The sequence below is a fragment of the Myxocyprinus asiaticus genome, unplaced genomic scaffold (genome assembly GCF_019703515.2).
Source record: "Myxocyprinus asiaticus isolate MX2 ecotype Aquarium Trade unplaced genomic scaffold, UBuf_Myxa_2 HiC_scaffold_115, whole genome shotgun sequence".
NCBI lineage: Eukaryota > Metazoa > Chordata > Actinopteri > Cypriniformes > Catostomidae > Myxocyprinus > Myxocyprinus asiaticus.
This window is the reverse complement of record NW_026249563.1, coordinates 1-12,500: the sequence shown is the minus strand read 5'-3', so window position 1 is coordinate 12,500 and position 12,500 is coordinate 1. Positions and strand designations below refer to the sequence as shown.

The window sequence follows — 12,500 nt, the reverse complement described above, 5'->3', positions numbered from 1 at the left end:
TTTAGAACTGATGATAGAATTGACCAGGAGAACCGACCATAGAACAGATCATATAAATGATCATAGAACCAACATGTTGTTTTGTAGAACTGATGATAGAACTGACTAGGAGAACCGACCATAGAACAGATCATATAAATGATCATAGAACCAACAAGGAATTGTTTTGTAGAACTGATGATAGAATTGACCAGGAGAACTGACCATATAACAGATCATATAAATGATTATAGAACCAACAAGGAGTTGTTTTGTAGAACTGATGATAGAATTGACTAGGAGAACTGACCATATAACAGATCATATAAATGATTATAGAACCAACAAGTTGTTTTTTAGAACTGATGATAATATTGACCAGGAGAACTGACCATAGAACAGATCATATAAATGATTATAGAACCAACAAGGAGTTGTTTTGTAGAACTGATGATAAAAATGACTAGGAGAACCAACCATAGAACAGATGATATAAATGATTATAGAACCAACAAGTTGTTTTGTAGAACTGATGATAGAATTGACTAGGAGAACCGACCATAGAACAGATGATATAAATGATTATAGAACCAACAAGTTGTTTTGTAGAACTGATGATAGAATTGACTAGGAGAACCGACCATAGAACAGATGATATAAATGATCATAGAACCAACAAGTTGTTTTGTAGAACTGATTATAGAATTGACTAGGAGAACCGACAATAGAACAGATGATATACAGCCATGGGAAAAAGAAAGTACACCCTCCTTGAATTCTATGGTTTTACGTATCAGGACATAATGAAAATCATCTGGTCCTTAGCTGGTATTAAAATTAGGAAAAACAACCTCAGATGAACAACAACACATGACATATTACACCATGTCATGATTTATTGAACAAAAACAAAGCCAAAATGGAGAAGCAATGTGTGGAAAACTAAGTAAACCTTATGATTCAATAGCTTGTAGAACCACCTTTAGCAGCAATAACTTCAACAGATTATATAAATGATTATAGAACCAACAAGGAGTTGTTTTGTAGAACTGATGATAGAATTGACTAGGAGAACCGACCAGAGAACAGATCATATAAATGATCATAGAACCAACAAGTTGTTTTGTAGAACTGATGATAGAATTGACTAGGAGAACCGACCATAGAACAGATGATATAAATGATCATAGAACCAACAAGTTGTTTTGTAGAACTGATTATAGAATTGACTAGGAGAACCGACAATAGAACAGATGATATACAGCCATGGGAAAAAGAAAGTACACCCTCCTTGAATTCTATGGTTTTACGTATCAGGACATAATGAAAATCATCTGGTCCTTAGCTGGTATTAAAATTAGGAAAAACAACCTCAGATGAACAACAACACATGACATATTACACCATGTCATGATTTATTGAACAAAAACAAAGCCAAAATGGAGAAGCAATGTGTGGAAAACTAAGTAAACCTTATGATTCAATAGCTTGTAGAACCACCTTTAGCAGCAATAACTTCAACAGATTATATAAATGATTATAGAACCAACAAGGAGTTGTTTTGTAGAACTGATGATAGAATTGACTAGGTGAACAACCAAAGAACAGATCATATAAATGATTATAGAACCAACAAGGAGTTGTTTTGTAGAACTGATGATAGAATTGACTAGGAGAACCGACCAGAGAACAGATCATATAAATGATCATAGAACCAACAAGTTGTTTTGTAGAAGTGATGATAGAATTGACCAGGAGAGTTGATCATATAACAGATCAGGAGAACCAACCTTAAAAAAAAGACCGTAAGAACCATTTATGGAACTGATCATATAAATGATCATAGAACAAACCAGAAGAACCAATCATAGAACTGAACATAAAACCAACAATGAGAACTGACTGTTCAACTGATGAATGCACTAAGAGAACTAAGAACAGACGTGATCATCAGGACAGATCACAGAACCGATGATCCCGTTATGTGAGGGAATGTTTTAGTGTGTTGGTACATGATTTGTGTGTTGCTGTATTTTTGTCCAGTGAATCATGTGTGATTTTGTTTATGTCATCAGAGATCAGAACCTTTTCATTAATTATGATGTTTGATTTTATTCAGTGGGTGGAGCAGCTTTTCTTCTCCTCAATGTGTGCCGCCTGAGATCAGACCACTGACGTGTTAATTGCTGTCGTCCTGCTGATCGACCCAAAGTGTGACAGGGACGCCGTCATGGCGGCTAAAGTAGGAGACGACCCGGACAGCCTGATGTCTCTGTGCACCGTCTTCTGTCTGAAGAACCTGCAGAGAACCATGTGCTACACGGGAGAGCGGAACAGACTCCACCTGCGTCCTGACGTCTTCCTGCCCAGCGAGATCTGTGATAAACTGGTGAACGTGTATGTAGATGGGACGGGGCGGCACCCACACATGTCAGAATCACTCGTCAAACTGTGTGAAAACTCCAAAGCTGTAAAAATCATAGCGACTCTCTTTGTTTGGAAAGATGTTATGTGTTCAGTGGTAAAGCAGGGCAATATAGTGAAAAATATAATTAATAAAAAATGTAGCCATTTGATTACATTTAATATACTGTGTGTCTCAATATTTATCTATTTGCTTTAAAAAATTTAAATAATCAAGGCTTACTTTTCACTGAATGAACACAAGGAAGAATGATGTTATTTTCATTTGTAATTAACATAGTAATACACAGCAATATGTGAACATTTTGAGTAATGATGCAAAAGAATGGTTGAATCAGAGATTTTAATCTATTTATTGAAACAGGTTTGAACTCATTTGAGAAAATGAATCAGACTCTGGTTGTGATTATTAGGTACATGGATCTGGTCCACAATGACAGTGACTTTGAGCCACAGGACGGCTTCTTCCAGCTCTTCAGTGACCCGCGCAGCACCAGACTCACCCGCCTGCAGCTTCGGGAGGATTTCGTTCGGGACCAAGACCTGGAAGCTATCGCGAAACAGGTGAACAGGATCAGAGAAGAAAAATTACAGACAGAAGAGATACGCTTGCGTACATGAATGCTGGAGAGAGCTGCTTGTTAGACAATTACATTTATTCACTTTACAGATGATTTAATCCAATGTGATTCACTGTGTATTCATGGTATACATTTCATCAGTTTGTATATTTCCTGGGAATATAACCCATGACTCAATGCTCCACCTGTTGAATAACAGGAACTAGTAGAGACTGGAAACACACAAGCTCTCCTCAGGAGAGATTTGTGTTTCTTTATGGAGTTTTCAACATTTCTGTCCTTTGCTTTATATGATAGATGCAGTCTAGGATATTTAAAGGTCCAGTTTCAGAAGGAATTGTTGGTATGCCATGTTGATATGTTTTTCAGGCAGAAATCGAATTATTCTTTCCTGATGCTTTGGAATGTTTGTAGGATCTGATTGAGCTTCATCTGACCTACTGTAACCGTCTGACGGCTCGCAGTTTGAGAACGCTCTACAGCTTCAGACACTGTCTGCTGTCGCTCAGTCTGTTCGGATGCTCCAACATCTTCTTCAGGAAGGGCGGCGCTCCGCTGGCGTATGGCGAGGACGATGATGATGATGAAGATCTGGAAGAGCGTCTTCACAGTCAAATAGTGGACCAGGACTTTAATTTCCAGGGCTTCAACCGTTTACGGCTGTTGAATTTGGGCGGTCTGCCCGCAGATGTTGACGTAGAGACTCTGCTGAGACCGCTGCCTGCTCTCACCTCTCTGGAACTTTTGGGCATCCATCTGCCCCGCCCGGCGTTTCTCACCCAATGGAAGGAGCGACTGGCGTCTCTTGTGCTCTATAATGTTGATCTGACAGAGGAACTGATCCACACACTGCTGCAGATGAGTAAACTGAGGTGAGGTACTGCTGGTTGAGTCTGAGATCTGAGGGACCGACTGTCCCTGAAATGCATAGAATCACTCAGTGAACAGATCATAGAGCCAACCAGAAAAACAGAACATTGAACCAACCAAGAAAACAGATCACAGAATTGATCATAGAGCTGATTTAGAACGATCATAAAGCCGATTTAGAACTGATCATAGAACTAACCAGAAAAACAGATTATAGAATCAACTAGAAAACAGATCATAGGACCGATCATAGAGCTGATCTAGAATCGACCATAGAACCAACCAGGAGAATAGATCATAGAACAAACCACATAAACAGATCATAGAACCAACCAAGAAAACAGATCACTTGATCGGTCATAGAGCTGATCTAGAATTATCATGAAGTCAGTCTAGAACTGTTAATAGAACCAACCATGAAAATTGATCACAGAACCAACCAGAAAAACAGATCATAGAAACAATTATATAGCCGATATAGAACTGATCATAGAACCAACAAGAAAAACAGATCATAGAGCCTATCTAGAACTGATCATAGAACCAATCATTAAGTCAATCAGGAACTGATCATAGAACCAACCAGAAAAAGAGACCATAAAACCAATCGTAGAGCCGATCTAGAACTGATCATAGAACTAACCAGCAAAACTGATCATAAAATCAGTCACAGAGCTATTCTAGAACAGATCATAAAGCTGATCTAGAACTAATCATATAACCAACCAGAAAAACAGATCATTGAACCAGCCAAGAAAACAATCCACAGGATTGATCTAGAACTGATCATAGAATCAGCCAGGAAAACTGATCATGAAGCTGATCTAGAACTGATCATAGAAGTAACCAGAAAAACAGATCATAGAACCGGTCATAGAGCTGTTCTAGAACCGATCATAAAGCTGACCTAGAACTAAATATTGAACCAGCTAAGAAAACGGATCACAAAATTTATCATAGAGCTGATCTAGAACTATCATAAAGCCGATCTAGAACTGATCATAGAACCAACCAGAATAACAGATCATAGAACCAACCAGGAGAACTGATAATAGAACCAACAAGGAAAACAAATTATAGATGAGATTACAGAACCCATTAGGAGAACTGGAGATAGAAATGATCATAGACCCAACCAGGAAAGCAGATTGTTGAACCGATCATTGAACTGATCAAAGAGATGATCTAGAACTTTTTATAGAATTGATCATAGAACTGATGATGTTTACTTAAAAGTTCATAATGTGATTTCATGTGACATCTGCCTGATCAAACTGATAAGATATTTTCTTCATGTCTTTCTGCAGACACCTGGATATTTCCAGAGAGAATCAGAGAACATCTAAGTTTAAGATGACAAGGAAGATCTTGAGCAGTATCGTTCAGGGTTTGGTCAATCTGGTATCTCTGGACATCTCTGGACACATCATGCTGGACAACTGCACAGTGCCACCATTTGAAGAAGCCATGGGACGTCCGAGGTGAAGACACACAAACACATCACTGATCCTGGGCAACTCTTTTACAGTTCCTGCATCATTCGCTTTAGTGTTTGTGAAGCAGTGAGTTTATCTGAGTTTGTGTGTGTTTTGCAGCATTGAGCCATGTAAGAGCAGCATTTACCCATTTCAGGAGTTAAAGAGACCGCTGCAGTTCTTAGGACTGTACAACACCACACTCTGCAACGTCACACACATTCCTGCGTATAAGGTACTACACACACACACACACACACACACATACACACACACACACATACACATTGTTACATACTGCAGTGGGTCTTTATCTTTCTGTAGAAAGTTTGTTATGATGGTATGTGTGTAGTGTTGTGACTATAGGGTGTGTATGTGTGTTTGTTCAGGTCACAGGTTCTAAGAATGAGGATCAGATCCTGAATGCTATCGAGGCATACACAGAACAGCGGCCAGAACTGGCCCATCGAGCCATTAACCAACTGTTTGACATCGCCAGAATACAGCACTGCAGCCAACTGCTGCGAGCACTGCAGGTAACTACTTGCATAACAGTTGTTTTGTGTGTGTGTTTTTGTTTTGTTATTTTTTGCACAACTGAAGTCATGTGATCCACAACTAGTCAAGCATCAAAGCATAGAACAGTGGTAGAAGTAGTTGACTAGTCAGTGCAGCCTCTAATTATTATTATTCTTTTCTCCCAATGTGGAATGCCCAATTCCCTCTACTTAGTAGGTCCTCGTGGTGGCACAGTTACTCACCTCAATCCGGGTGGCGGAGGACAAGTCTCAGTTGCCTCCGCTTCTGAGACCGTCAATCCGCGCATCTTATCACGTGACTCGAGGAGGTTACGCCATGTGACTCTACCCTCCCTAGCAACCGGGCCAATTTGGTTGCTTAGGAGACCTGGCTGGAGTCACTCAGCACGCCCTGGATTCGAATTTGCGACTCCAGGGGTGGTAGTCAGCGTCAATACTTGCTGAGTTACCCAGGCCCCCACAATATAATAATTAATTACAATATTATACAATAAGTAAGGGATAATGTACAGTCAGCCAGTTGTTATCGTAATATAAACCCCGACAGGGTGATCAGGACCCTGACATGAAGCGGACGACACTTGTATCATCCTGAAGGGGTTTATTTTGCGATAACAACCGGCTGACTTTACATTATCCCGCTTATTACATGGCTGCTAACCAAATAAATAAATACATGGTCTTAAAATGTTGATTTGCATTGAAATTATCTTATTATGTGACAAGAAAGAAATCCCTGAACAGCTGAAATCCACCTCTGGTTTGTGTCGGGGTTCTGTTGGTGTTTATTTTAGATTTGACTTTAAATTATTTTATAAGCTTACTTGTAGCTATCACACAGTGATCTGAGAAGCAGGAAAGCTGACTCGCAAATTCTCAGTACCTGTATGAGCGGACTGATACGTGATGTGCGGTTGTTACTGAGAAATATCAGACCACCAGATGGCACCATTGACCAATCAGAATTGAGTATTCCAGAGAGCTATGTAATAAATAATTACCATAATATAATATTAATCAATATTAATAATCTGTCAGTGGTGGGCTGAAGGGTCTTCTCTCTGTTGATGTTGTTCATGTGTTTGTCAGCTGGTGATTCGAGCTTTGAAGACACATAAATATGACAAGAGCATTCAGGTGACGGGCAGTGCCGCGCTGTTTTACCTCACCAACACTGAGTACCGCAGTGATCAGAGCATGCGTCTGCGCAGACAGGTCATACAGGTGGTGCTCAATGGCATGGAGCAGTACCAGGAGGTCACGGTGAGTTTAGCACGCACACAATTTTGATTTCAAGAGACATTTAAGGCGTCATAGGCAAGGTAATTTTTTAATATATATTAATTGGCTGTGAAGAGAATCAATAGAAAATAGTTCCATCGAATTACTGTAATTAAATGCTTCACACTAGTCAGGATGCTACCTTAAAAGGCACATCAGCTGCCTGTGTAGAAAGTTGACAAAAATAGGCATATTTTTAGATGAGTAAAGATAAACTTTCACTTGTCTCTCAATCCCCCGTCTGACTGACTGTCTGTTGGTGTAGGTCCAGAGGAACTGTTGTTTGACGCTGTGTAACTTCAGTATTCCTGAGGAACTGGAGTTTCAGTATCACCGTGTGAATCTATTACTGCTGAAGATCCTTGAGCCGGCACGTCAGGACGAGTCCATCCAGCGCATCGCTGTTCACTTGTGTAACGCTCTCGTCTGTCAGGTCGATAACGACCACAAAGAAGCCGTCGGCAAGATGGGATTTGTTAAGGTTAGCTTACTATTGCTGTAAATGTCTAATTTGTCTTGTCAAGTCATGTTTATGTGTATAGCGCTTTTCACAATACACATAGTTTCAGAGCAGCTTAACAGAAAATCATTTTGTTGTGTGACAGACAATGCTGAACCTGATACAGAAGAAACTGCTGGACAGAATGGTGAGTCATATAACTGTTATTAACTTTATCTCTATTAATAACAGTAATGTAGTGATGATGTCATCGATGTGTGTGTGATGTCAGTGTGATCAGGTGATGGAGTTCTCGTGGAGCGCTCTGTGGAACATCACAGATGAGACGCCTGATAACTGTCAGATGTTTCTGGAGTGTAACGGCATGAATCTCTTCCTGGACTGTCTGAAGGTCTCCAGAATCATTCCGTCTGAGCTTTTGTGTTTGAGCGCTTGTTAAACAATGACTGTGTGTCAAGCACTAAACTGCATCTGAATTTGTGCTGTTGATAAAGGCAGCTCACATGAGTAGCTCATTTGTGCTGTTGGAGTGATGTCCACTTGTTCTTTCGATTTCAGGAGTTTCCTGATAAACAGGAACTGCATCGTAACATGTTGGGGCTGCTGGGTAACGTGGCTGAAGTGAAGGCGTTGAGGCCGCAGCTGCTGACCAGACAGTTCATCACTGTGTTCAGGTCTGAAACACACGTCACATACACACGTGTTCAGTGATTGGTTCATGAGCTCTCTTGACGCTCTCGGTGTGTTTCTGCAGTGATCTGTTGGACAGTAAAGCCGACGGCATTGAAGTGTCGTATAACGCATGTGGCGTTCTGTCTCACATCATGTTTGACGGGATGGAGGTCTGGAACATGGAGGAGCCGCGGAGGTCACATGTCATGGACAAAATGTGGGCGGCCATTCAGAGCTGGGACGTGAGCTCACGACGAAACATCAACTACAGGTACGTGACTATAAACCCACTTAAACTCCACACCTGAGTGACTCCGTCTCTTACGTGTGTGTGTGTTGCAGGTCTTTTGAGCCCATCCTGCGTCTCCTCCCACAGAGTGGCGCTCCGGTCAGTCAGCACTGGGCCACGTGGGCACTTTATAACCTGGTGTCAGTTTACCGTGAGTCTTAAAGCCTTTACAGTGAAAGTTTAAATTAAGGACATGCACAAGTACCTGAAATGACAGTGATAATTCATCATGAAAACACAGTGGCCCCGTTTAATGATCATTCTCTCATCATAAGACTTTCTTTCTTCTGCTGAACACAAATGAAGATATTTTGATGGATAAATGAGGTGTTCTTGTCCATACCGTGCAAGTCAATGGGGTCCAACACTTTCAAACTCCAAAAAGCACATAAAGGCATCATAAAAGTAATCCATACGACTCCAGTGGTTTAATCCATGTGTTCTGTCTCTCTTTTGACGTCCTGTAGCGAGTAAATACTGCCCTCTGTTGATAAAGGAAGGTGGCATCGTTCTGTTGCACAAAGTTCTAGAGCTGGAATCTTCTCATCAAGAGACCAAGGACATGGCACGGTATGAACACACACACACACACACACACACACACACACACGGGACAGTTTCAGGCAACATAGTACCATGACAACTTGTAATAATTCGTACAAGATGGCGAAGTCATAAGATATCGTACGACTTGGCTCGTACAAAAACGTACAACTTTTATTTCTATAAATTCCAACCAATTAAAGATGACATCATAATAGCTTTTAATGTAGAACAATGAGATATTTATTATAATGACAGAGCAGGCTGCATATCTAAAATACATGTAAATATTAATACAAACTTTAAATAAATCTTATAAAAATTATATGTCAGAATTTTCAAGGTTTTTTGTGGTGGGCACGAGTTCAATGTAACGATGATAGAAGCCCGTTGTATCATATTTGATACATTTCAACGTGATTTTTATATAAAATAATTTACAAAATTTTAACCAAGCACAAGTTGCTTATATTTAGCAAATACATATTTTAAAATATCATTAACAATATAATAGTTATTGTCACTTTTACTTGATCAAAATCAGCGAAGATTTCACATTAAAAAAACGAGCGCTTCGCAATACAAAGGTGGATATTTTTAATGATCTTTAGAAGGTCTTAAGGGCGGTCACACTACACTTACTGCACTCTATTCACTCCCATTCAAATGTATCCGATCGTGGGAGACCAGAAACTCAAGCTCATGGGAACAGATTTTGTAGTTCAAGTTTGGCGAACTCTGAACCGTGAATTTGTACGACGAGAGGACGCCTGACCAATAGAAGCATCACAATACAATGAATACATATTTCAAAGCTGCATGTTTTATTGTTGCTAAGTGAGTAGACAATATATTTTAACATTTAAAATATTCGCGTGACATCATATCCTGGTCCATTGTTGTCTGGAAAACATTTTGCATGCTCAAAACGTGTGACCGCCCCTTTAGACTCCCAGAAGAGCACAGACACGTCCACCAGGTGGCACTAGTCCACCATTGCATACCAAAGGATTTTCGGCAACGTTTTGATCACGCTGATGATGTAGAGCAGAGGTGCCCAAACTTTTTCCTACGAAGTGCCAAAAATCATACCTGATTGAGGGCCGAAAGTAAACGTTGCATTATATCAAATTGTATTATATTAAAATATAAAAGTTGCCCTGGTTCCTCTTCTTTAAAAACCATTACTCTGCAATCTGCTAAATTAATGCAATGAGGAGCTGCGTCAACGACATATTTAATTTAATTTATTTCCTCTTGTCACGGCATGGCAGGCCAAATCAAAGGTCATCATGGGCCAACTTTGGCCTGCGGGCCCTGCTTTGGGCACGAGAAAATCATGTATCAAATTAGATGCTCACGGCGTTATAGGGTTAGCAAATAGAATTTCAAATCGCTAAAATACAGGCATCGAATTTTAGCTCACCTTCTTATATTTATTCAGTCAACACTTGATTTAAAGAAAGGAAACGTCGGGGGTCTGGGTATCTCTGCGTGTATTGACGCTGACTATCACACCTGGAGTCGTGAGTTTGAATCCAGGGTGTGCTGAGTGACTCCAGCCAGGTCTCCTAAGCAACCAAATTGGCCCGGTTGCTAGGGAGGGTAGAGTCACATGGGGTAACCTCCTCGTGGTCACTATAATGTGGTTCTCGCTCTCGGTGGGGCGCGTGGTGAGTTGTGCGTGGATGCCACGGAGAATAGCGTGAAGCCTCCACACGCGCTACGTCTCCGTGGTAACGCGCTCAACAAGTCACGTGATAAGATGCGTGGATTGACGGTCTCAGACACGGAGGCAACTGAGATTCGTCCTCCGCCACCCGGATTGAGACGAGTCACTACACCACCACGAGGACTTAGAGCGCATTGGGAATTGGGCATTCCAAATTGGGGAGAAACTCTCGTACTCACGGGGTTGTTTCAGGAGTCATGTGACTGTGTTTTGAGATTGTGTGTTGTTTATGTGTGTATGTGTTTCTCTCTCGGTTACAGTAAAGTAATGGATCAGTGTGAGAACTTTAAGGAAGACCCGATGGACACCAGCCGGTAGACGTGTGGAGGACACACACCATCAGCTCTCACTCCTGTCACGCACGCGTCTGTCATGCCACACTACAGGGTCTGTGTGTGTGTGTGTGTGTGTGTGTGTGTGTGTGTGTGTGTGTGTGGCACATGGTCAGCAGTGAACACTGCGTCATTCTAGGGGTGATTTATTTCTGTTTTTATTTGTATATGATAATGTGTCCGAGTGAATGTGTATATATGTGTGTGTGTGTGTGTGTGTCTGGAGTATAAGCTCTCACAGTTCCTGCTCTCTATAACGTCATAATGCCCATGACAGACTGATCCAATCAGAATGCAGGATGTTTTAATGGCATTACTGTAAACACTCCTGTAAACAGTTCTTGGAATCTCATGCAGTCGTCACAGAACGACACGCTTGACGACTTTAACCACAGATCTGTCATTAAAGCGATATCTTTTGGGGAGTTTATTTTTTCTTTTTCTTATTTTGTATTTTCAGTCATATTAACTTTCTATTTGCAATGTTATGATGAATATGTAATGAGATAAACAGTGGAATCAGAGCTTTGTGTGTATGTTTGTAGTTGATCAGATGTGCTTTAATCTGCGTTTACACCTGCAGGTTTGTGCTTTTAAACGCAGCACATGTTTTTCTACACGGTTCTGAAACCGCAATAAAATCATGATGTGCTGAAGTGACATGTCAACACAACACTGGGTGTAAAGAGAACATATTAATATTTATCTGTTACAATCGGCTCGACTGCTGTTGTTATTTCTTACAGATGCTGTTTTATAATAATCACTCAACTATAAAAATCATGAAGTACCTGATTATAAATCAGTGATATTCTTACAAACTATGAATGGGTATCTTTAAATCTAAAACTTTAACTCAGGGTCTTTATGTTGCAATAGTTTTAAATATTTTGATATTTGTGCTTTGTCTACTGTTCAAAGGTAATTTCTGTAATGAATGCTTATATTTATGACATTTTATTTCTACAGAATTTCAGAGGATGATTCTTAAACTCTGCAACAGTTATTATTGAAATTATAAAATACAGAATATTACAGAAATATTCACATATGAGAAAAAGTGACGCTACAGAAAATGAACTTAAATGCTTACTATGATGATAACATGCAACGCTGCACCTGTCAATCATATGACGCAAGAGGGCGTGTCCTGGTACGTGAGACGTTCATATCATTATCAGGGATTCAAGTACGAAGTGCTGAAACACCGTTGTGCTTGAAGGGTTTCACTTTTATTATAATTATTATTCTCCACTAAAACTGATCGTGGAGAACAGACCGTAAGAAAAATGACACTTGGTGTGATGATAGTACAAGAGATTG

The 12,500-nt window shown here is 40.2% G+C and overlaps 1 protein-coding gene across 2 annotated transcripts in view; it reads left to right on the top strand.

Moving 5' to 3' along the window:
- LOC127439357 (protein zer-1 homolog) overlaps window positions 1-11,701 on the top strand; it is a 12,858-nt gene extending 1,157 nt beyond the window's left edge. The window contains exons 2-16 of one of the 2 annotated variants that reach the window (XM_051695608.1): window positions 2,099-2,376; window positions 2,817-2,967; window positions 3,399-3,856; window positions 5,162-5,335; window positions 5,450-5,564; window positions 5,719-5,865; window positions 6,958-7,131; window positions 7,415-7,630; window positions 7,755-7,796; window positions 7,881-8,000; window positions 8,168-8,283; window positions 8,364-8,552; window positions 8,624-8,721; window positions 9,038-9,140; window positions 11,106-11,701. In XM_051695608.1, coding sequence (XP_051551568.1) covers window positions 2,210-2,376; window positions 2,817-2,967; window positions 3,399-3,856; window positions 5,162-5,335; window positions 5,450-5,564; window positions 5,719-5,865; window positions 6,958-7,131; window positions 7,415-7,630; window positions 7,755-7,796; window positions 7,881-8,000; window positions 8,168-8,283; window positions 8,364-8,552; window positions 8,624-8,721; window positions 9,038-9,140; window positions 11,106-11,163 — 2,328 coding nt within the window. In that variant the 5' untranslated portion in view covers window positions 2,099-2,209 and the 3' untranslated portion in view covers window positions 11,164-11,701. Of the gene's footprint in view, window positions 1-2,098; window positions 2,377-2,767; window positions 2,968-3,398; window positions 3,857-5,161; window positions 5,336-5,449; window positions 5,565-5,718; window positions 5,866-6,957; window positions 7,132-7,414; window positions 7,631-7,754; window positions 7,797-7,880; window positions 8,001-8,167; window positions 8,284-8,363; window positions 8,553-8,623; window positions 8,722-9,037; window positions 9,141-11,105 lie in introns of those variants that run through there. The other variant, XM_051695609.1, reaches the window with a different exon arrangement.
- Window positions 11,702-12,500: the final 799 nt, after the last annotated feature.